The sequence below is a fragment of the Macrosteles quadrilineatus genome, unplaced genomic scaffold (genome assembly GCF_028750875.1).
Source record: "Macrosteles quadrilineatus isolate MER2022 unplaced genomic scaffold, UCM_ALF_1.0 Scaffold_4__1_contigs__length_99947679, whole genome shotgun sequence".
NCBI lineage: Eukaryota > Metazoa > Arthropoda > Insecta > Hemiptera > Cicadellidae > Macrosteles > Macrosteles quadrilineatus.
Window position 1 is genome coordinate 13,208,952 of NW_026542597.1, and position 25,384 is coordinate 13,234,335.

A 25,384-nucleotide genomic window follows, 5' to 3' on the forward strand; every position below is an offset into this window, starting at 1 on the left:
TCTGACTGAGGAATCAGCTGGACGTGACAACCTGCTAAACAGCCACCAAAAAATCAGCTGAAACCTGAATTAGAAGACAGAAACATTCTTCTGCTGCTGATATGTTTTGTTTTGACTTTTAGGAAAATTATTGAACATAGAAGTTCAGGTTATTCATTCTTATTGCATTTTTATTGTTAACACTAATTCCATAACTTACTAACGTTTTTGAATTTTACCAGGCCTGTCTCATCAGTGGATTTAATTTTAAATTGTTTTTTGTGGTTCTAGAGTGTTAGGTTGTGGTTTTCTATTTTCAAACTAAGATAAGTTTATTGTGTGAAAGTTTTGTATAAGTTAGCCTAAATATAATTTAAGACCTTGTTTTATTTTTATTTTCTATATTTATTACGCTAACATAATTTGGTTAATTTATTTAAACCGGAACTTCTCTAAAACATTAGTTAAGTTACCTAGCCTAATAGATTATTGCATCATGACAATTTGAATTAGCTTGTGATTTGGTCCAGTAAAATATTATGCTTGGAAGTCAACAAATATATCAAACATTATTCAAAAGAAGTTTGATTTTCACATTCATGGGTTTACCTACATGTGTTCGGCTGGCTCATACTGAAAATGAAGTTCGCGTCCGTTTTGCTCCAAGCCCTACAGGTAAATAGCTTTCTTATTAGTTACTTGATACTTACTTACTTACTTACTTACTTAGTAAGTAACCATACTTAGCCTAAGTGTTTATTATTAGTAGTTTGTTGGATTCTTTTAGAGCTACTTAGTGAATGATATTATGTAGGCTAACTTACCGGTAACTAAGTTATTTTCCTTAAAAATTTATAAGTAGGCCTATCCCTACAACTTCCAACAGGTCTATCTTTGTCAAGTACTGTAATGGTGAACAGCGGTTGTTGTAACTTAAAGGTCAAATCAAATCAAATGAACCTCTTTGATCACAGCAATAGCATGGAAAAAATGTTTTTTTAAATTTGTTTAAGTAGTTATGAGCGATTTGATTGAATACCAGTAATTAAGGTTAAGGCGCAGATGGTAGTACAATAGACTAACTTATAAGTTATGAGTCAAAGGCTCATAGTCATAGGTCATCACTAAAAGTTTGCTGTACAATTCATTCTCGTTCTGTAAGTACTGACTTAATTAATATTGGTAATAATTTTACTTGACAAGGTCGTATGCACTGTAATATTTGTGTTCTTAGACCAATAAATCTCTTGACTCTTGACTCACCCCTTGCTTTGCCTGATACATTCCACTTGCTAAAGGCTCATGAAGATGGGTAGATGAAATGTTAAAACTGGTTGCCAACCTAGGAAACATGTCTTTACAGCTTCGATTTCCTTATTAATTAGGCCTATAGATGGATATATTTGAAAGCTTTGGTTCCTTTTCAGGTTTTTTGCATCTCGGGGGCCTCAGGACGGCACTTTACAACTTTTTGTTCGCCAAGTCAAAAGGGGGAACATTTATCTTGAGGATAGAGGACACAGATCAGACCCGGCTTGTGGAGGGAGCAATGGAACAATTGCAAGTTAGTATGATGCCATAGAATTAGTTTTAAAGCAAAAGATTTTTTTCTACAAGAAATTGTTGAAACATAAAGTTTGACCAGAATAAAAGGTAGGCCTATAAGTGTTTGTTAAGTCCAGTTTTAAGTATAGATTGCATTAGTCTTCGGATGCCGACATACCAGAGTGCATATGTTAAAGCGGAGATTGAGTGATAAATAAGTGTTGAATGTATGAGATAAAAGCTTTGTTACTGACTAAGATCAGCTTCTTTAACCTGGACCATTCACTGATCAAGAATAGCTGGGACCAGTTTAGAACCATGTAAATGTTTACTGACGTTTCTCAGGATCAGACCAGCAATCTTTTCATTACTAGGCGGGCACTTTTAACTCATCTAGCTTGGTAAAAAATCATTGTAAACATATGTTAACTTTAATCTGCTTACTCTTCCCCCCATGTATGTTGTAGATTGTTTGGTCTTGCTAAAGAAAGTTAAGACATATTTTTGTGTCTGAATGTACTGCCTGAGTAGGCCTACACTGTTTTCTTTAACTTATATGAACTGTAAACTTCAACTGTATACCCAATATGCTTCATATCACATTTACGCCTACAAAACTACCCCTTTACAATATTTTATATCAGTAAAACTCTATGTTAATATTGGTAATAGCCTACTTTTAAAATCTCCTAGAGGTTATAGGATTTTTGAATCTAGCACATTGTTAAAAAATAATGTAGATGTTGTAAAAAGAATGTATGGTACGTTTTATGGTCTTGATCAAAACTAAACTAATTCCCTCTAACCTAGTCAACTGATTTGAACTTTGCCAATTGCTCTAGTCACTCTTTTAAGTGGTAGAGCTCAACACTCCTGACAAAATCAAATCAAATCAATCAAATCAAATCAAATCATTTATTATCATGGACATTTACATGCATTGACATTGTCAGTGGAGCAGAACATAAAATTTCAATGTTCATTGTCTAAATAATCAGAGGTAACTTGGGTATGAGTCTATGTTGTACAAATTCCTTTGACAATCCCAATTACTAATGGGCCCTGCGACCCCCTCTAGAACTAGCCTGAAGTAATTTGAAAAACAATTCCGTGCCAGAACATAGAGGAATAAGAAAAAAAATTCAAAACGACTCTTTTACTCTACTGATCTTATTTGTTATTTGTTACAGGAGGACCTGGAATGGGCTGGGATTATACCAGATGAAAGTCCTTTAAAAGGGGGAAAGTTCGGACCTTACCAGCAGTCCAAGCGACTGGATCTTTACAAGTAAGTTGTAGTTTATTTTACATCTGTACATGTGTGTGAGTGAGCTAATTACATTGCGGTTTAAATTGTTGAATTTTACTCTATTGTTTTGTAGACTCTTGATGTTGGTAGATGGTTATATTCAAGCAGTATTGAGTGTCTTAGTCTTTTACATGTTAACTGTAATGAATGTTGACAGATTTATGAGTAAGTATGATTAATTAGACAACCAAATGAATCAGTTCTGTGTGGTGCAAATGCTTATCAGAACAATACAATAAAATTAGTATGAGATAATATAATGTTGATAACAAGGCTGTGTGATGTTTGAAATTAAGTGAACATTCTATATTGTTGATTTATTTTTTTCTATATAAAATACATTTTCAAAATAAATCTAAATAACATTATAATTTTTTTAGGCCCTACTTATAGATTTTATTTGGTAGAATATTGAAATACACAGTAGACTAATGAAATTATAACTTAAATACTGAACATTCAATCTTTAAAGAACTGTAAAAAAATTATTTTGCTTTAATATCAATAATTTTATTTATTTCATAAATCATATAACTACTTTTACTTATCTCTAAAACACCAATTAAATTTAGACCTCTATGAGTGTGAACCAAATATACCAAATTTCTGAATCTTGTAGAATAATCTTCAATACGGTTTTATACTCAAAGTAGGTTATGAAATTATTTTTAAAATAGCAGTGTATTGGGAGTAGCATGGAAAGGGATTGAAGCCTCGTCCACACTTGGCAATTTGTCTCCAGAAACATCGTCGGCCACTGTCTCCATTAGCAATATATCCAGATAATCAATCGAATGTCCGCAGACAAGTCTCCGTGTTCCTGGAGACAAGATAATGTGTTTTCTGTTTCCCAAACGAATTGGAAACGCAGAGACAAGATATATATGTCTTTTGTTTCAAGTCCGCATGTGTTGACGTGTCTGGAGACATAAGATCGGATACAACCCAAACCCACTGGTGTTTAGTGTGGAGTTGTTATCTTTGGCCCAACAAACGCCAACACAACCTAGATTTCTGTAAGAGTCATTCTTGTACGGTTTCTAAACCCTGCGCCATCTTCTAATCGAAAGGCTAATCGTAGTTTTTGACTATAGTACGAACCTTTCTCAAAAAATTGTTGGGTCTACAATTGTTTCTTTCTTGGTACATCAGCCACATAGTAAAGTATGAAGCTCAAACATGATAAAATTACGTCCTCTTCAGTCTCCATACTAAACAATGGTGGGCTAGTGTGACCGCTAAACAAATCGGAAACTTGTATACGAAATTGTGTTGACAGACTGTCGGTCGGCTCTGTCTACTAGTGTGGACTAGGCATTTTGACTAAAATAACCACTGCACCAAAAAATTTACAAAAAAACACCAAAGTGGTACAAAAATTAGTTTAATCAAAGCTCACTTTTAGGAGATTTATTTCAGGACTGCAGTAGAACAGCTAATACAAAATGGCGCTGCCTACCATTGCTTCTGCACGGAACACAGATTGGAACTGCTGAGGAAAGACGCTCTACGCAGACGACAGACTCCACGATACGACAACAGATGTCGACACCTCAGTAAGGAGGAAGTGGAGGACAAGTTGAAATCAGGTGGACAACAATGTGTTAGATTAAAGGTAAAACACATTATCATATGAGCTCATAACAAATGTATAATTTCACATAGTTTACAAAACCACACATAATGAATACACTTTTAGTTTAGCTAGCACAGCTGAGGTAATTAGAAGCCAGGGGCTTACGTCCTCGCTTATAAAGTCACACAACACAACACCATAATAATGCCAAGATGTTTAGGATTCCTCGTGTGACTTCTTCAAAGATTTTAATTTTAATTTATTGGACGTTTCCTACGCTTAGTGTTTTGTCTAAACTGAGTTTCAGGAGGTAATGGAGCTCCTTCCATTATCAAGTAACTTAAATATTATTCTACATTTACATAACCACCCTGTCTAACCTAACCAACCTCTTTTTTCCCCACACATTAATTAAGTAGCATAGGTAACATGATTAATCTCTTTAGCCAGTTTGATTTTGAGTTTTTCAAGTTTCCCAATCTTTGTTCCTGTTCTGGTTCATAATGTGAATTTACTCACTGAAATAGTCCCACACCAGGACAAAATATTGGTACTTTGTTGTGAAACGTTTGTTTGTAGTGTATCAATAAGTCCTGGACTCTTAATTGTCTCAGGTTATATTGGGCCAAAGAAATAAAGTAGTTGAACACACTTGATATAATTTTTTCGTCCTTTGAAATTAGAAACAATACCGGAAGTGATTAGGCGATTATTATTGCAGAGGCAATCGTGTCTGTCACACCCGATGGATTTTGTAAATAGAAATTTTACACTACATTTATACACTCTTATTATACTGACTTGGTTTCTGAAATATATAAATATAAAGGTAGTATAGAAACGTAATAGATTGTATCTATCAGCTGGTCCCAGGATGTGAGACATACCATGACCTGGTGTATGGGAACATCACTCACGACGTTGTTGCTTGTGAAGGCGACCCTGTGATATTCAAGTCGGATGGTTTCCCAACGTATCACCTGGCCAATGTGGTAGACGACCACTACATGCGGATAACTCATGTTCTGCGAGGAGTAGAGTGGCAGTCGTCAACTCCAAAACATCTCATGCTGTACAAGTGAGTGGATCTTTTTTACTCTAATGGTTTTGGAGATATTTTTAAATTTGAAAGTATGACACAGCGGCTATTCTGTCAGCTGAACCAATCTTGAACTTTTACTGTATACCTATACAACTATGCTATATCCCAATATAGCATAGCTGTATAGGTATACAGTAATACAATCTGCATATTTATACAGGTGGAATAGTGGTTATGCTTGCCTTTGAATCTGAAGCATGCTGGTTCTATCTTGTGTGGAATCGATCCTGAACGCAGCGATAAATGCACTTTGTTTTTAAAGTTGTAATAATAATCCTGGCTATAAACACAGATGATCTTAGTCAGTAAGAAAGCTACACAAATCATTTAACCTTTTCTACCCTTATTTTGCCTTTATTAAGCTTAAAATATGTACATAGACCCAAGAACGGAAATCGGGCCATCGATTAAAAAAAACCACAACAAAACACCCATTACATTCAATATCCATATATAAATCCCAAAGTACCCATGAACTTTTGAGGAAACTACAAGTCACACCTCCATAAACCACATAGGCTACTTAAAATGTTCGTCATGATGAGAAACCTTGCGCAAAACTATCCATTATAAGCCCATGGGTAACAGCTAGTTACAAATAAACATGGTTATACAATTATGTAAAATTTAGATAAGGTTTTTACAAATTTGTTCCATATATTATTGCACTGGTAATATGTGGACCGATAAGAAGATGGGAATAGTCTTTTCCTGAAGAAACTGTTGGTCTTAGTCAATATCAAAGCAACGGCTTTTCATTTAATGTTACACTCATCTTCCATACATATTCAGGTAAAATACACTCAGTTGTTGCCCCATGTTTACTAGTTGTGTGATTTATCCCCTCCGTGTTGCAGAGGACTAGGTTGGGAGCCTCCTGAGTTTGCACATCTCCCTCTACTGATGAACGCAGACGGTACCAAGCTCTCCAAGAGGCAAGGAGACATCACAGTGAAACATTACCGCAGTGATGACGTTCTGCCGCAGGCTCTCGTCAACTTTGTCACCTTCTCCGGAGGAGGCTTTCATCGAGACAACAGTGATCAAGTGAGGAGTCTCAGCACGGATCAGCTCGCTGCTGAGGTCAGTCGGAAGTTTGGTAAATTCCCTGTGATATGTCTATTAGGATTTCCCTTGACAGAAGATTCAAATAATTGGTTCTAACACTTAACACCCAAAGCCTATTTTTATTTGTCAGTTAATTAGTTTTTAGGTTATGTCCTTTTATGTATTTTACCATATATTTATTTCAACACATATGTCCATTTTTAATCACAAAAAGGAGAAATATCTGTGTCATCTATTCTAATGTAAACAGAAGCAAAACAGGTTTAGTGGTGAATCGTTATTAAACTCACTAATTTCATCAACTTTCACTTATCTGAACACCACAAACATTTTACAATAAATAAATATCAAGTCACAACCTGTTTTTCAATTCCTGTAAAAATGTTATTGCGGTGTTTCATTATTTTTTAGTATTAAAAAAAATAATGTGCTTGCATAATCTGGCACATTTGTATAATATGTGAATTACAAATGTATATACGGTAGGCTATTCAATTTGGTATTCGCTTGTGATAGTCTTCCTATTTAATTGTTACTGACAGCATTTCCAAACTTTTTAAAAGTAATTTTTTTGGTTAAAAATTATGTAAGTGAAAAATATTCTAATTTGTGTTTAACGTACAGTTTTTGTGGTTCTTTTGCCAGAGTAGACCCTGGCCCATGCAGGTAAGCCTAAACTCGTCTATCCTAAAAATCCTTTGTATATTTTGGTAACAGTTTGATCTGGGTCTGGTTGGAGTAGCTTCGTGCCGAGTATCTCTGGAGCGCTTGGACGACTTCAACAAGGCTGAACTTGCCAGACAAATGGCCAATGAGACTGAAATGGCTGTCTTGGTGAAACAGTTCCGATCCAAAGTGGCTGAAACTTATAAAGACCAGTGAGTATCATTCCGAGTCCTGTTTGTAAGCTGTATTTTTTTTTTATTGGCAAAGATTGTGGAGTTAGTTTTGCATAGTGAATGTGAGTGTGAAAAGTGTTTTCGAAAATTTCACAATAGTATCAAATTCATGAGCATATTTGGTTCTGGTCGTGTGACAATTAAGAATTTAAAAAACCTACAAATAAATTATAGGCCTACAACATATTTACCTAAACAGCAAATACATGTTTTTTGCCATTCGAACCTGAAGGGTCAGGGCAGTGAAAAGCCATTAGTGACTAGCGGGATTTGAACCAGGGACCTTGGGGTCAAAAGCAATGATCTATAACACTAGGCCAGCTCACTCTCTGTACAATTCATGGTAGGCCTACTTTAAACTTTAATACTTTCTTATTAAATGGCGACCATACAAAGTAGGTATTTTAAGCCAAGTATGAATGGAGATTATAGTGTAGGATGAGTGGCGCTTAACTGATTAAGTGCTCCCCTGCCTAGTGATAGTAACGTAAGAATGACTTTACTGTTATCACGTGCGCATACTTTACGTAATCTGGACTCTGTCTACCAGGTAAGCTAGCTGATCCCTACCCTTGTACATAACAATCCTTTACCGTTACTCAAGTGTTTAACGGAGTACTTATTATGTTGAACTTTAACTCCAGGTTGGAGCTGGACCTCAACGAGGATTACGTCAGGTCAGTGATGCAGTGGAGTCTGCAGAGAATCACTCGGCTGGGTCAGCTGGCCGGACCTAACTTCTCCTATCTGTGGGTCAGGCCACCAGTGACCAACATCAGTGAGCAGCAAGCAGGTGGGTCGAGCACAGCCCTTTCAATTCTGAGAAATTTTCAACTTTTTTGTACATTAAATGATGTGTTGCATTGTTTTAAAAGAGGTAAACAAAAAGTATCTACAACTAAACCCCACCAAAAATAAGAATGGGTCGATTCTCAAAAGTAAACCAGCATTTTTAACAGCATTATTGGTATCGAGAATCGACTCATCCTTTACACTGTTTCTTTTTTAAATCATGGTTAACACGACCAATTCTGGCCCTAAATGCTATTTTGTCATTGGGCTATATACTAACTGCATAGCTGAGTAGTTATGTTGTGTCGTCTGTTTATGAGTTTGCTTGAAGAGTGTTGAGAGACCAGTGATGATGTCACATAGACACCACTTTCTGACAGTCTAAAAGTCATGGTCAAACATATGTTCTAGCGATGGGTAGATTCCAAAACTCGATTCTCGATTCCACCATGACTGGGGGAGATAATAACAATGCCTGCTCGATTCTCGGCTTTGGAATCGGAGTCCAGAATTGATCGTCCAAAGTTGATTCCGATACCGATACCCAACTCGTCTGCAAAGATCTGCACGATTAGAAAATTATCGCTAAGTTAATACCGCGATCGTGGAAGACAATGATGTTTTTGTTACCGCCAGGGTTATTCAGGGTTTCTCCGTGATCGCGGGAGACAATGACAATGTCCACACAACCGCGGGAAATGAACAAAATTTTTTTATTTGTAGTTTTGCGGTCACCACGGGGGGTTATTTAGGGTTTTGCCATGACAGGGAGAGATAATAACAATACCTGCACAACCGCAGGAAATGTTTTTTATGTAATGGAATCGGAATCAAAGATAAATTAAAAAAAAAATCTAAAGTGTGGAATTGACCCATCACTAATATATTTACACTGACAAGTGTTTGTTTGCAGAGTGGGTGTCTGCAGTGTATGAACATCTCCAAGCCACTGATGACTTCACTCAGAAACCGCTGTCGGACAGTCTACGAGTTGTGGCCAAACAGTCGAAGGTCAAGGTCATGGAGGTCATGCATCTCATGAGGATGATATTGTGTGGTAGAAAGGTGAGGTTTGAGGTTCAGTCACTACACATCCTGAAATGCACAGTTCTTAACTCAAAGTTGAGGCTAGGATTTTTCTAGGTTGAAGTTGAAGAATTGTATAGTTTTTCTGAAGGTTAATTTGTCCCCCTTGTTGATTGAGCCTTGGTAAGTCAGTGGATAAAACGTAACGGATTACAAATCAAAGTCAGCGATCTTTCTGTTGCTGCGAGGTTTCTGTTGTCACCACTAATATTTATCAATATAGTTTATTCTTGTGCTGTTTCGGCCACTGCCTTGCTTTGCTTGATACTTTCCATGCAGAGGCAGCAGGGATGGGCAGATGCCAAGATGAAAGAATCTGCCAACTTTTTTATATAAAAAAAAGTACCGTAGTTATTCATTCTACTTATCGCTGAAAAAGCCTTCTTGTTTCAATTAGGCTAAGGTTTTGTTAGGAAACAATCATAATACTATGAAGCACATTACCAAACACATATCAAACCCACTATGTTAAGGACACAACACTTAAAACATTTTATAGGGAAGAAATACAAGTTCTGACGCTTTAAAATTGTTATTATTATTATTTTTCTCTGCTTTGTGAATTGTGAGAATGCATGCATGCATGGGCGTGCAGTGTCAGTGAGTGAGAGGTTATGTTCGTTCGGTCAAACCAAACGACTAAAGTTTCAGTTTTTTTTGTTCTTCTTTTTTTCAGTCAGCTCGGCTCGGCCGGCGCTGCCAGTCTGCTGTGCAAACAAACAAACAGTTCAAACATGGTCTACGAACCATGAAAAACAAAGAGGACCAAATATGAGCAATCCAAAAAGAATTCCGTAGATTATAAAGCAATATTTATGTCACTACATTTTAGATTTTTTAGTGTGCTGCCAACTACTTTGTTTTAAGTTAAAATGCCTGCCACAAACCGCCGTAGAAATATAGTATACTAAGAAAACTTTGTTAAAAAAAAAAGAAAAAAAATTTAAACTATTTGTTTGTTAGCCTTATATTGTATCAATTGGACCTCACCGACAAGTTTTTTTTAACTTGGTGAGGCCAAGCTGTTGTAATTTTCATAATAAATATATTTGTATTTGTAGGGGCAAAATATCAAATCAATTGTGTTGTGAACTTTTGTTGTGCCACATTCTACGAGGTCAACACAAAGGTCCATGAAACACTTTTCTTGGATAATTCAGTTGGTATAAGACATAAGGCGTGTATCGATCTTTAGGCAAATACACACAATCGATCCTGTCGTAGTTTGTTGTGAATCCATTCGTTTTTACTCAATATATTCCTAAGCCAAGTAATCTTTCCTTCAAGAAACTAACCATATTGTGTATCGGTAATCACCTTTAATTGTAACTTTCTCGTGGAAGTTCCTTTCCCTTAAAAAAATTCCTATCCCTTTCAAAAAATACCCCTTAATTATCCACTTGACTTTACCTTGGATCAATAATTACTGGTAGTTTATTTTGCAGATTGTTTAAAAAGTTTATTGTACCTATATCGATCTTTTGTTTCCACAGGAAGGTCCTGCGGTGGGAGAGATGTTGGAAATGTTAGGCAGAGAGACGTCACTGAATAGAATACAAGCTACGTTAAACTCTCATCAGCAAAGCAATACTGAAAAGACATCTTCACAGTCTGGTGGGTGATATAGTAAAGTATAGATGTATATCTCATATAGTTCTTTTATTTTAAAAAAACCTATGTCCAATCAGTGTCGGATATATCATTAGGCCGCAGCTTTAGCGGCATTCACACGGAGCGAGTTTACAAGTTACACAACGGCTTTTTACGTGCAGATTGTAAAATAGCTCAGTATAAACGACGTACTCGCTCAAAAGCTGCTTGAAAAAAGTTCTAGAAAAAGTTGATTCTGCGGCTACTTTACATGCCTTCTCGCCAGCTTTTGAGCGAGCTAGCGTTTAAAGTAGCCCTTAAGGCCGCAAGCTAAGAGAGGCCGCAGCGTTGTTAAAACAATTTTTTTTTCAGAACAAAAATGAATTTTTATTTTTTTTTATTATTAACTCTTTACGATAGTGGGTGACGATGGTGATGAGCCCAAGATCGTTTGAGATGTTTTACAATTTTACCGTGATTGCAGGGAATTCCCACCTAAGGAGCAGGGGCTGCTCGATTTAATTTGGCCTAGGGGCGCAAGCACCCTAAATGGCACTGTATCCAAATAATGCATTGACTTTTCTAACCAGAATTCACTAACCTACTGCTGAACTGATTTATATGAGTGTAAAGTATTCAATTACCTTGCAATATCATTTTGAGTCGGGTTATGTTTGATTGCAATTGCCAAATTTTCAGGTCTAAGATTCTTTGTGAATAAAATTGTATACTGACCACAAAACAAATTTTGACATTATATACATTTACAAACAAAAAACTATACATTAGGTAATGAATTAGCGTTACGGTGCATGCAAACTTTTTGCTCTCCTTGATTCTCCTATTCAGTGATATAGGCTATAGGTACTTTCATTAAAATACAACTTCAAAAAATCAATTACATTCTACTAGAAACTTTTTAACCAAACTATTCTAAATTGGAATAAGGACCAAAATTAGAACCTACCTTGTGATGGTTATTGGTTTGCTTGAATAGGAAAGTGTCCACTCTGGCACAAGAAATGTCAAACCTTTACACTACAAAAATTATAATTTTTCACTATCACAAGGCACAGGCAACATTTTCAACCAGAGGATGTAAACATAGCCTCCAACACACAAGTCCCGCACTATAACAAAACCCCTGAATCATCAGTGAATAGCTGAAATTAAAATTTATCAAACCAGGCCAAACAAACAGGACACAAGTTTATAAAATAAATTACATTTATGTACAAAAATTACAATTGTATTCTCCATGGACACAGAGCAAGAAACAGCAAAGCTAAGATGATGAATGTGTTTGTGTGTTGTGGGGTAGCTGCGCTGACAAAACAATCGTTAAGGTTGCACGTGGAGGAGTTGATGATATCGTGGTACTTGTCGTACAGGGTGCGCCAGTCACACAAGCCGTTGGTGCAGTTCTCTAACTCTAATGGCTTCTCGTTCAAGTACATCGCTACTTTGAATCCATCTGAGCAACTGAAACACATGATTAAGGATGTAACATATATCACAAAGGACTAGGTTTTTGGGGTTATAGTGAGGATACCAGGCTTGCCTGAATGGGAAATCGTCCAAACTGGTATGATAAAAAAAAAACTTTACATTATAAAATATTAGAATGTTTCACTGTCACTTACACTATTTCAACTAAGAAAGCGAGTTTGTCAGGCCTATTGGTGGCAAGGAAGTACAACAGAGTTCCTTTTTTGTTAACACTGTTGCAATAATGCCCTGGCCACCTTAGGCCTGAAAAACTCTCTTCCATAGTTGAAAATTGCGTCAGTGACAGTGAAATACTCTGACGTTTTATTTATATAGTGTAAAGTTTTGTGTTTCCTGTGCCAGTTTGAACTCTTTCCCATTCACGTCAGCCTGCTGTCTTCACTTAAAATCCTAAAAACATGATTATATTAGATTTATACAACGTTAACAAATTAGGATGCCTTAAAATTTAAAGTTTACTGCTTAAATTTTCAATTGGGATACATACTAAACCCAGTGTAAAGGTTCTTGATCACCTAAAAAGACACAGTGCTCAGCTCGTAATTGTAGCTTTTTGTAAATGTCCCTAAATAAAGAAACAGCTGGAAATAGTCTGTAAAAAAGTTACACAGATGATATCTCTATTATTTTACAATCAATCATGTCTAGCTAATAATATAAATACACCTAGTCGTTGCTGTCTCGAAAGTGACGGTAATGATAAATTAAAGAATTTGTTGAATACGCCAACTTAACAAAGTTAAATTGAAAAGAATTTGTAAATACTATGATATTTTATGTTACCGTACACTAACTAGCACAGCAGAAACTAAAGAAGGCATAATTTTTGACAGTAGTACACTCTATTGGAGTGGCTCATTCAAACATGTTCTTTATGATAAAAATATCAACTTCCTACAAATCAAATCAAATCAAAAAATCCTTTATTCAAACAGTACATTTCTATACATGAATTGTGTCAAGTCAAGAATATACATGACACTGATCCATATATAGGTATGTCTATTTCAGTGGTATCCAAAAGTCAAAGTTCACGATCAATGTTTATACTTAAGGTTTACAACTAGTGTGCGTTACTTGTGAAGTGTGACGGCCAGGTTAGCAGCGAAGGGGATGTACTTGGCGAGCCGCCAGCCTCTCGTATTGTTGTAGTCAAACTGCGCTGTCAGTGGAACCGAGTTGTTCAGTAGACCCAGCCGAGACAGGAACCTCTCAAACATGCCGTTGTGAGTGAAGTAGATGACGACTGGGGTCGTCCCATTCTGCTGATTAACTGTGGCACTGTAAAGTTCAACATTGAATCGCTGGAATAGTTGAAATACTAACAATATCAGAATGATGCTGGGGAAGCGCAGAAGCAACATTAAAAAATTGTAACAAAACACCTTAGAAACTTAAACCCTTCAACTGTGACAAAAACCAAACATGTTTCATGTTACTTCTTCACCAAATCACACCTGGCTCAAGGAATGAATTAAATATTCAATTTTACCCAAAACATTGTTTGAATTCATAAAACTAACAGCAACTCTTCATTTTCAACAGGTTTATCATAATATTAAATAATTTTTTAATATTCAAAGAACAAATTAAGAGCTTACGATTCACGGAAGGATAATTTTTTAAATGTGTTTAGATACAATCACCCAAACCAAAAGCCAACAAATAAAAAAATTGAAAAAAAGCTAGGAATAACAAAAACCAAATGTTACGATTTCTTACTTGAGTCTGAGGATCATATCTCGCAGCAGTGGACAGGCTACTTTGATGTTGATGTCCATACCAGGGCCATGTTTGTAATAATAAAGTAAGTCCTCTCTATACTCCAGGATCTATAGAATATCATATGACATTATACTATGAATACTTCCGTTCAAGAGAGTTTTTTTAGCGTAAAACTTAATTATGAAAGAGAATATATACTCTGTGTAAAATTGATTACTTAAAACTTTGTTGAATCAAACCAATAGTGCTTAAATCATTAAAATATTAGGGACCGGTCGTCTATGGTCCTCAATAAAAAGAATTGAGTCTTGTCAAAAATAGTGAACATTTTTCACGGCAAAATCTTAAAAATTTTCCATGGTTGTGGAGACATTTTCATCTATTGCTGACACTTTTTGTGATCGTGAAAATAAAAGCTCGGCTTATTTAATAAATCTTTTCCCTAGCATAATTTGGCTCGACCCGAAAATTCTATCCAGCCTCAGGCCCAACCCTATTTGAAAATATGAGTGACCCCAAAAAACCTAGTAAATAAATGTTATTTAAGAGATTCTTTCAAACAAGTTTTAACAATGTTTTCGGTTCTGGAATCTGTTTCCTAATTTCACTCCTGCCAACATTTTGAGACGTAGTGTCCATTGTATCCGAATAACTCTGTGTACCACTTGTTTTCTTTCAAGATTTTTGTTTCTTATTTCGAATACTGTACAGTTCTGTGTGGTTCTTGTATTATCAAAGCTTTGGAAACAAAGATAATTAAGCATAACACGTTTGTTTACCAATCGTGTTATGTATTAAGTATTTTCTCATCTTAGAGATCTGCCTGATCAGATTCCAGATCCTGAAATTCTTTGAATTTTTTTTACTAATCGTGATGGAAAATATCTGCAAAGACCCCTCAAATATAAACTTTCCAACACCAAAAATCATCTTGAAATAGATAGTCTTGTTGTGACACAACAATTGTAGGGTTTTGTTTACATATTATTGTCATTTCAAAGAGCCAAGGACATAAGCCAATATTGGCGATGTTTGTTGATATTGTTTTGTTAAATGGTAGAGAATAAAGCAATATTACAACAGTACCTTGAGCTCCTGTTCAGTAAATGCTGCACACCACGCGGATATTTCATGTGGCTTGTATGCTTTGTCATAAGCGCACATTTTATACATGGCATCCACCTGGGCTAAACGGACAAACTTTTATTTCAAAAACAATAAAACTATAGCAACTCTACTATTTACTCTATAATAGCTATACTTTACTACTCAACTCTGACCTAACTAACTAGAAGTTATAAGACATTTCAAAACAGCAATAAGCATCAAATCTCGTTTTGATATGTTTCAAAACCCATCAGGGAATCCCTACATACAAAAACTAAATTTAATTATTCTTGTCAGTTTTTATCAAAAACCAAACAAGGATTGATCAACTTTTCAAATACTTATTGAATAATTAATTAGCAAACCACTTTGCCCTGGTTTCAAAATCTTCCTGAGCTAACCTAAGAAAACAGCAAACATTCTAGAAAACCTGTTATAGGCTGTCTTGACAGTGGCATAGCAAGAGGGGTGGGCGGAGAACGGTTCACCAGGGGGGAGGGGGATAATAAATTCAAAAGTTTGAATATATTGAGATTGGTGAGCATAAATAAAGGGTAGGAGCAGTTAGAGCCAGCAGTAAAATGACGGTTAAAAACTACCAAAATTTTTCAAATGGTACCTCCGGCTTCCCTCTGCTATAGGGGTTAGTTCCATAACCCCCCCCCCCCCCCCCAACACCTCTGGTAGAGCCCCCATCAAAAAAACAATTAATCCGGTTGTCAAAAGACCTTGCTAGTACACATTGTTGTTTCATCAAAGAAGTAAAAAAATTATTTCTACCTACTGGGGCGGATGTCAAAGAAAAAGCCGAGTCGTCGACTGACTCGGTCGACCAGTTCACTCATGAGTAGAGAGTTGTGGAACCTGTCTCGCTGTTGTCTGATTGGACGACTGCCTGCGTAATCCAGCATCCAGGTACTGCAGTTCATATAGCTCTGACATAATCAATCAATTATAAAGTTTTTAGTGGATTTCTCTAGGACGATAGTTAAAGTAAGTTAATGTTATCAGTGTATGTTCAGTGTTTTTAAAGTTGAGTTTTAACCCCACGGATATGTATTTTTTCAATTGCTCTATCAATTAAATGTTTTTGGCCATGTCCTTTTTTTTCTTTTATCGTGCATTCCAAAAAAGGAAAAATGTGTTCCCCTATGTCTTATTTTATGTTATTTTAAGTTCTCACCCGTAGAAGAGCATTGTTGGGCTCAGGCTGCGGAATATCTGCATCAGGAAACAAAGCTCTCAAGAAATGTTTGGCACTTTGGTTGGTTCTGTCAGACTCCGTTATGAGAAACTGTAAAGCAATAAACCAAAATCAGTGTAATGTATAAACTATTTTTTTTTTTTCAATTTGAGCCTACGTGTTCTACAATTTATTAAATGTGAATAGTATATAAATGTTGCTAGAGAAATATAGTCATTGCTAATCTATCAGAGTGTTTGTTTCATGCCACAAATAAGCTTTTAAAACCATAAAATCCGGACATGGAAATCATTAGATTGATTCGTTGGTCTAAAACTTGATCTGAGCCTGATTTGAAGTTTAATTAACAAAGAATCCACCCACCCCATCAACTTCTACCTGAGCCGTCCTCGTCCACCTGTTTTATTTAGAAACTTCCATCCTGAAAGGTCAGCATATTTCAGGTATTATCTTTGAACTCTGATCCAAAGACCTATATATTTGGTCTTAAGTCAACCTTCCACCTGCATTTTTACTGAGCCTACCCCAACAAGCTTTACCACCAGGTGAACTCCTCAATGTAGCGATTCAAACCCTCAATGTATGATTCTGTCTTCTGACCGGGGAAACACTTCCTCATTATACCTGTCATCTGCATTAACGACACTGACCAACCAAAAGAGCAAGCATAGTCGTTTTAAACTTGACTTCCAGGCAGCCTTTAGCCGTTTTGGTTTGGTTATAATTGCATGGATTGTTATTAATTAGTGAAGGTTAGGTTGTGGTGTCGTATCAAGATAAGGACCGCCACTATGGCTTTGCTCTATGCAGGTGATGCAAACTAACATAACTTAACCTAACCTAGCATAGGGCCAATTTCAATAGTGGCAGCCTTCTTCTTGAAAAGTCCTGGCTATGTTCCTCTATCATTCGGCTCCTGGAGCTCAAAGGGTTACTTGATGTGTTTAAAGTTTACTGAATTGTAAGTTAAATCAGTTACCAGAAAGTTGTCCGGGTCGTACTGCTTGAACAGACTTGGCCACCTCTGAAGATGTCTCTTGGCCAGGGACTCCATGTCCAACTTGCCTTGTTGAGTCAGACGATTGCTCTCTGAGATTGGAATGTTGATCGTCCAGTTGGCAAGGTTCGTCAAATCTGCCTCGCACAGCTCCACATCTGTGAACAAGTTTGACTTGGTTGCTAAATTGTCAATTATTTCTCTGTAAGATGAGCTAGCATTTATTTTGAAGACATTGTAGAGGTCATCAAAGTAAATGTTTAGGTTGGTTGGCTTGTGTGAAGTGAAAAAACAATTATGTATTATGTATGTAATTATGTAAGGGTTGGAATCAGTAACCAGAAAGAGTTTGATTTTTAGAAAGTCAAAAAACGAAGACAAGAAGACATGATTGAACCATTGAACCCAGACTATTGTACTTGGCTCTCAACAATATCAGAGCAGAAGAATAAAGATCAGACTATTTTGTTTCCTATGGGCCTAAGAATAAGTTTGAACTCAAAGAGGCAAAAGTTGATTTGGATCAATTTTGTTTGTGTTTGAAGCTAAGCCAGAAAAAGGATTGTTGATAGAAAACAAAATTAACAAGATAACAATGAATTCGTTAACACTATACCGAAAAATTTTACTCTTATACCTTGTACAGAAACATTGCAAACTTTACTATTTGATAATTAACATATTTTCATAAAACCCTTCAATTGTCTAAGTAAATATCTATTTAACTTAGTTATGCAAAACCTTCAGTATCCAATAGTCAATGGTAAAATCGAACAATACAACACATTAAAAGGGTTGGGTCCAGGCCCATTTTTGACAATGTCAGCGCCCTAGGCACAACTAATAGTAGCGCCCCTTTGCGACCACCGACTGGGTAATCCGGGAATTATGCGTGAATTTCATTTCATTTCATTTCATATAACTTTATTCATTAAAGTACAATATATAGATACAGGAATGGCGTCAAGAGTAATTTAATAAAACTAACTAACTAAAATACTCATCATTATCATGCATGACATAACAACATACCATCAATATTAATAGCTTTTCAGATCAAATAAATTAAAACAAGCAGTGCAATATGAAAGTTTATACATGAAAATATAAAATTTAAAAATATAGATAAAATTATTTTAAAACCAAAAGTTTCAATTGGTATGAAACAGAGCAATTGATAACTTATATAACTAAAACTCTTCAAAGGAGTACATACCCTTGTCGATAAGAAACTTTTTCAATTTTGATTTAAATTTATTTTTGGAAGTTTCTAATTTGATTTCTTTAGGAAGATTATTATAAAATTTGGAACCGGCATATTTAGGTGTCTTCGTAAAAAGTTGCAGAGTATGTGAGCTTGTGGCCAGGTTTTCTCGATTTCTAGTGAAGTAATTGTGATAGTCTCCAATAAGTTGTAATTCATTAAATCTGTCTTTTACTGATAATACTGTTTCATAGACATACATTCCATAAACAGTCATAATATTCTCAGTTTTAAAATATTCTTTGACTGAAGTTCTGCGTTTTAAATTGCACAAAATTCTAATAGCTTTCTTTTGCTTTTTTAGAATTGATTTTAATTTTTTCTTTTTTGCTGCACCATAAAGTGAAACTCCAAATGATATGATTGAATGTATGTACGAAAAATATATAATTTTTAAAGTTTCCTTTTCACATAGGGGTTTTAATCTTGTTAGCGCATAAAGGCCAGATGAAATTTTAGAAAGTAACTGATCAATATGATGATTCCAATTCAAATTTTCATCAATTTCTAATCCCAAGAATTTGATATGGTCTTTATTTTAAATTATGTTGTTATTAACTACAATTTTTGGCAGATTTTGCGGTTTAGTTTTTCCTGCTTGGAAACACATAAAATTAGTTTTATCTATGTTCAAACGCAAATTATTCGAATTAAAAAAACTGTTAAGTAATAATATATCAGAATTGGCCTTGGCTTCAAGTTCAGCATAGGTTCCTGCGGCTATTTTTAAATTTGCATCATCAGCATATAGGCAAAGCTTGCTAAAATCACTGAGTTGAGGAAAATTTCTCAAATAAAAGATGAATAAAAGAGGGCCTAGGATCGATCCTTGGGGCACCCCATATTTTACTTCCCGAGTACAAGAATTGTAAGAAATTTTATAATTTTTGTTATTACAGTGACTCAGTTCTACGTATTGTTTTCTATCAAAAAGATATGACTTGAACCAGCTCAATGCAATACTATTTAGTCCACTACTACTGAGCTTTGAAAGCAACAACTCATGAGAAATTGAATCAAAAGCTTTACTGAGGTCCATGAACAACCCTACCACTTTAGATTTACTCTCTAAGCTATCAACGATGGATTCAATGAAAGCTGTGGCAGCTGTTATGACAGATCTGCCACTTCGGAATCCATGTTGGCAGTCATCAAATGTACCATTATTTTCAAAGAAGCATACCAGTTGGTTATAAACAACCTTTTCATAGATTTTTGAAATTGAAGGCAGCAAAGCAATCGGTCTATAGTTTGATACTGTTTGTCTGTTTCCTTTTTTGAATAGCGGTTTTAATTTTGTTATTTTGAGTTTGTTAGGGAAAATTCCTGATATTAAAGATGAGTTAATGAGATGAGTTATTGGTTTAAGTAGGACTGATTTCGCTTTTTTAAAAAGAACCACAGGAATACCATCGTAGCCAGCACTATAGGAATTTTTTAGACTTTTAATAATTTTATCAATGTCGCTCTCATCAACAAAGCTAAATTTAAAGCTCCTTTTATCTGAAGGAAGTACAGGATGCAGAGTGTCATCAACATTTTTTTGGAATGTATTTATATTATTGAAAGTTTCAGTTTCTTTTACAACATCTGCAAAATAATTTATGAAATGGCCACAGACCAGGGAAGGGTCAGAACATACATCATTATTTACTACTAATAGGTTTATATTATGATTATTAATAGTTTTGGCTCCTACTTCAGAGTTCACAATCTTCCAAGTTGCCTTATTAACATTGTCAGAACTACCAATTTTTCTTTTATAATACTGTTTTTTTGAAGAAAACAATTTCTTTCTAAACTGCTTATTTGTTTCTCTAGCCTCATGTAACAACTTTTTGCAATTTAACTCTCTAGCCGCTTTGTTAAGATTAATAATATTTTGTCTTTCCAACTTCAGTTCATTAGGAATCCACTTACAGCTAGTATGTTGTCTTGAGAGAGTTGATGGAAAGAATGTATTAAAATAATGCATAAGTATTTCATAAAAAACATCATACTTGCATTCCACAGGACATAAATAAAGATTAAGCCATGACTCATGTTGTAAAGCAGATATAAATTGTTTGACGTTTTTATCATTAAAATTTCTTTTATGTTCAAAATAAAGAGAAGAATTATTCAGGCTATTTTTCGTATTAGTAAAAACTTCAATTATTTGGCCATCATGAATGATGTATTTATATCTGGAATTGTCAATTTACCGCGATCGTGCATGAAACAGTGACGTTTATGTGACCGCGGGAGACGATAATGTCTACACACGGCCGCGAGGGATGATCAGAACATTGCCATGATCGCAGAAGACGATGATGATGTCTACACGACTGCGGGGAACGGTAAAAATTTTGCCGCAATCGCGGGAGGCGATTACGACGTCAGGAGACGATTACGATCCCAACAGGACTGAGGGAGATTCAATTATATAATCGGCCACAAGGGATTATCAGAATTTTACCGCGATCGCGCAAGACGGTGATAATGTCCACACGACCACAGGAAAAGAAGAGATCTGAATTTTTTCTCATTCGCGGTAGACGACGATAATCTCCTTATGACCGCGAGATATGTTCGTTCATATTATTGCCGCGATCATGGAGGACAATGATTATGTCTACACAAACACGATCGCGGGAAATATTCAAAATTTTTAATTTTGCCGCGATCGCAGGAGACGATAATGGTGTCAACAGTCAACACGGCCGCGAGGGATTATCAGAGGTTTACCGTGATACAATCACAAATGCAAATACAACCACCAAATTATTATTTTTTATTTTCCAATTTTTGGCGCCCCCCAAAAAAGCCAATTGCCTCGCGCCCTAGGCACGTGCCTACCGTGCCTATTCGGTAAATCGACCCTGGTTGGATCTACTAAGAGGTCTACTTGCTCAATGCTCACCAAATTTAACTAAACCATAAATGATTCAAGGCTCTTTAATGAGAGTTGATGAATGAGTGATGTAAAATAACTTACTGTTAAAAATTTTCTGGTTCCGTAAAATTCTGTTTTTGACACTTTTGAGCTGTTTGAGGGGGCGATGCTCCTCAAACATCGGATAGCGAGTCCCGTGACGAACCAACTCCCATAACATCAGTGGAGGTGAACATTCTGGAATTGCGAGAAATAATTACTTAAAAACATTAAAAATTTACACAAAAACACTTATACTGAGCATTACACTATAAGGAGAGAATGTATTGTACTTTTCACTTAGAGGTATTAGTTGGAAGTGTGCCTTGGCTGGTGCGGGGGTCACAGCAAACATTCATAGCGGGACTCCCTTACTACAAAAAAGTAGGACCGCAACAATACCTACTAATCTGACAAAACTATAATGCATAATATTAGTATTTATACTCATCCCTTTTTCTTTTTTCATAATTGACATAATTTAAATTTACAACGTTTTAGAATTTTAATGTATTTTTCACCGAGGGCCCCCAGAGGTGCATGGCCCTGTACGACCTTTTCGCCTAAGGCTGGCTCTGCTAAAAACCATGACTCGACGAATATTTTATTTGTATACAAGTCTTTACCAAAAGCTTACCTTGGCTCTGGAAAGGGGGGGCTGACTCTTTGAATTTAACAGCGTAAGACGTTTTGGTGCCGAAGAACAGGTATTGGTGCTCGTCTTCCGCGTAACAGTGGTACTCGTCTCGGATGCGTCGACTTGCCGCAACGGCAAGTGAAGTTAGCAATACGCCGAGAGTCCCCATCGGCAAATAGTGCGCTTGAGGAAACTGAATCTGTGAATAATTTACTGAATAAGAGGATAAAAAAATTACTTTGTAAATTGTTATCAAATAATATTTCAGCAAGTTATAGATACTTACAGGCTACTTGATCACTCCCTACTCTATAATGACAGCAATTTAACACATGTGAATATGTTTTCAGCTGTTTATGAGTGTAGAATAGATTGAGATGTTTACAATAACATAGTAGCAAAACAGAAAGTTTTCATATGTATTTGTTATCCTTTCTGTGGTCCTTTGGGTTACGAGATATTTTTATTTAGCTGGTAAATTTCCTGTGTCTTGATTTCATACTTAAATGTGCTCTGATATAGAAATAAGCTCCAAATTCTGTGTTTTAATACGTCTCTCTACAGCAATTGAAAATTTTTTACTGTAGGTTATTCCACATAATTTTAAATCTCATTTAGGGACACTTTCATATCAAATTGGCACAAATAATTTAACTTTAGGTTACCAGTATATGCAAACTTAAATATATTAGTCGCTGATAAAAATATTAATGCATCAGCTTGATCTCAACACTTATTGTTTGATTTCAAACTTGATAATGAGTATGAAAATAATTTAATTTGTAAAGTAATAAGTTTTAATATATTAAAAACAGTGTTACACAAAATTTTAATTTTAATTATTATATACATCAGCTACTAATGCCTAATATTTTATCCAAACAATTGAAAACTTATGGCCAGCTTGTATATTACTGCTTTACATTTTAATTGAATATTTAAGAATTGTGTCTTTTACAAAGAGTGTTTCTGCAAGGCCAGTATACAGTGTGATAGAAAAGTCCCGGAACGGTTAAATATTTTAAAATATAATGCAGATAGAGCTACAATACTTGGTACAAAGTTACAGGGCATAAAACTCTATTTTAACACATATTCAGTGATCCAATAACTCTTCAGGGGGACGGCCCACAAGGAGTCGGAAGAAAATCTTAAATGGAAGCATAGGTCAATATGCACATCAAATTAAATGTCTTTTTTAGTAGAATACAATGCCGCAAACCGTACTTCAAAAGGTTGATCCTGCGCAAAATGGCAGATGTTCAAAGATTTCTTGAATCCGCCATTTTGAATCTTTGAACGACTGTCATTTTTTACTCAGGCATTCTTTTGAGCTTGAATTTACGGCATCGTAATCTACTAGTGAAGACCTTTAATTTGATGTGCATATCGACCTATGCTTACGTTAACAATTTTCTTCCGATTCCTAGGGCTGTGCCCCCTGAGGAGTAAGCGTATAATAGCAATGTAAATTAAATGAATCTTTGAACAACTGTCATTTTGCGCAGGATCAACCTTTTGAAGTGCGGTTTGCGGCATTGTATTCTACTAAAAAAGACCTTTAATTTGATGTGCATATTGACCTATGCTTCCATTTAAGATTTTCTTCCGACTCCTTGTGGGCCGTCCCCCTGAAGAGTTATTGGATCACTGAATATGTGTTAAAATAGAGTTTTATGCCCTGTAACTTTGTACCAAGTATTGTAGCTCTATCTGCATTATATTTTAAAATATTTAACCGCTCCGGGACTTTTCTATCACACTGTATAGTATGGTACAGGAAGTCAAATCATCCTAATATAAGTTTATCGATAAATCAATTTATTTATTGAACAAAAACATTATATTCAAAAGTTTGTTGCATAACACAATGCTTTTACTGAGAAAAAGTCTTAAATGAAATGAAAATGTGTCAAAACAGATAAAAAAAGATATTATTGAATATTTAAGTAGCAAAAAAATCTAACCCTTTTAGATATTTAATTTTGACTGTTTTTGTTGGTGGTATAAAGTACCTAGCATAGCAATTTCTAATGGTGTTCGTTTTTGTTTTAAAGTTACTTTAATAGGTTGTGTCATTCTTAATCATTCTTAGATTGTGTCATGTAAAGCTGTGGTTCCGCATAAGAGCAGTTAAGAAATTAAGTAGTTTTAAGAAACTTATCAACTAACATTAGATACAATTAGCTTATTTGAAGCTACGTTTTCTCTTGTTCAGAAATTATTTAGCTACTTCAATGATTGAATCAAAAATGTATACTTACAAAAGTTAGTCATGCAGGGTAGTGGGTGCTCTGCTGCTGATAAGGATCTAATCACTGATAACATCAATTCATGTAATCAGCTGATTAGTCAACTAGTCCACGATCATGAGTCAGCAACTAAAGTAACTCAGGCTTTGCATAATAATCTACAAAGCAGTTACTTTAAACATTAAACCGTTCAAAATAAGAGATGTTTAAACAATTATTCCAAAGGGACATTGAGGGTTTGGGCACTAAATGTTTATACAGGGTGGCCAACAGGAACAGGACGTTTTTTAAACCAATAGTATATGCATTACAGTTATTGTAGGGAGGGGTGTCACTGATTGTCATATTATGCCATTTTATTAACTATGGAGCAACAGACAGAAAACAGTGTGTTTGCTTATAATGAGTATGTGCAGAATGCCTATCACGGCAGCACAGTGACTTTTTTCAGTTCCATTTCATCTTAGACCCCATGATATAGTTTCCCGCCAAAATACAATTCTATGGTGTGACAATTTTTGGAAAACAATGCATCAAAAAAATCACTTGATTGAAAAATAACTGTTAGGACGCTGTAGATGTAGAGTCGGTTTTGGCAAGCTTTGATTTGTCTGTGTTGATATGCTCAAGCAGTTTTTTATCGAGGTCACAGGTGAGACGTTTGATAAACAATACCTATGTTTATTTTCAACAAGATCCACCGCGCACACTGCTAAGACCTTAATGATCAAGGTGTGTACTATGTTTCTAGGAAAGGTTATTGCAAGTTTGTGTGATTTTCTGTTGCCCCAACATCACCAGATTTGAGCGTAATGAATTTTTGCTGTTT

The 25,384-nt window shown here is 35.5% G+C and overlaps 2 protein-coding genes across 2 annotated transcripts; one reads left to right on the top strand and one right to left on the bottom strand.

Annotated features, from left to right (window-relative positions):
• Positions 1-132: 132 nt before the first annotated feature.
• On the top strand, positions 133-11,005 carry LOC128992125 (probable glutamate--tRNA ligase, mitochondrial). The gene is made up of 11 exons (XM_054415552.1): positions 133-148; positions 493-654; positions 1,407-1,543; positions 2,715-2,812; positions 4,253-4,448; positions 5,273-5,487; positions 6,369-6,594; positions 7,297-7,457; positions 8,123-8,271; positions 9,184-9,335; positions 10,850-11,005. The coding sequence occupies exons 2-11, from the start codon at positions 519-521 to the stop codon at positions 10,976-10,978; spliced, it is 1,599 nt and encodes a 532-aa protein (XP_054271527.1). The 5' UTR covers positions 133-148; positions 493-518; the 3' UTR covers positions 10,979-11,005.
• Positions 11,006-12,155: 1,150 nt separating this feature from the next.
• On the bottom strand, positions 12,156-24,615 carry LOC128991779 (multiple inositol polyphosphate phosphatase 1-like). Its single transcript, XM_054414965.1, has 10 exons — positions 24,568-24,615; positions 22,304-22,502; positions 21,730-21,864; positions 17,471-17,646; positions 16,471-16,581; positions 16,072-16,222; positions 15,267-15,367; positions 14,178-14,287; positions 13,533-13,736; positions 12,156-12,428 (listed from the first exon to the last, which is right to left on the bottom strand). Exons 2-10 carry the CDS (start codon positions 22,470-22,472, stop codon positions 12,188-12,190), a joined length of 1,398 nt encoding a protein of 465 aa, XP_054270940.1. The 5' UTR covers positions 22,473-22,502; positions 24,568-24,615; the 3' UTR covers positions 12,156-12,187.
• Between the last annotated feature and the right edge of the window lie 769 nt (positions 24,616-25,384).

Excerpts from the sequence above, each read along its gene's own strand:
- LOC128992125 (XM_054415552.1), top strand. The coding sequence starts at position 519 with ATGCTTGGAAGTCAACAAATATATCAAACATTATTCAAAAGAAGTTTG. Across the intron at positions 1,544-2,714 it reads GAGCAATGGAACAATTGCAA|GAGGACCTGGAATGGGCTGG; the intron begins GTTAGTATGATG and ends TATTTGTTACAG. Across the intron at positions 5,488-6,368 it reads AAACATCTCATGCTGTACAA|AGGACTAGGTTGGGAGCCTC; the intron begins GTGAGTGGATCT and ends TCCGTGTTGCAG.
- LOC128991779 (XM_054414965.1), bottom strand. The coding sequence starts at position 22,472 with ATGGGGACTCTCGGCGTATTGCTAACTTCACTTGCCGTTGCGGCAAGT. Across the intron at positions 21,865-22,303 it reads CCCCCCTTTCCAGAGCCAAG|AATGTTCACCTCCACTGATG; the intron begins GTAAGCTTTTGG and ends TCGCAATTCCAG. Across the intron at positions 15,368-16,071 it reads TTTCTTTGACATCCGCCCCA|CCCAGGTGGATGCCATGTAT; the intron begins GTAGGTAGAAAT and ends TTGTCCGTTTAG.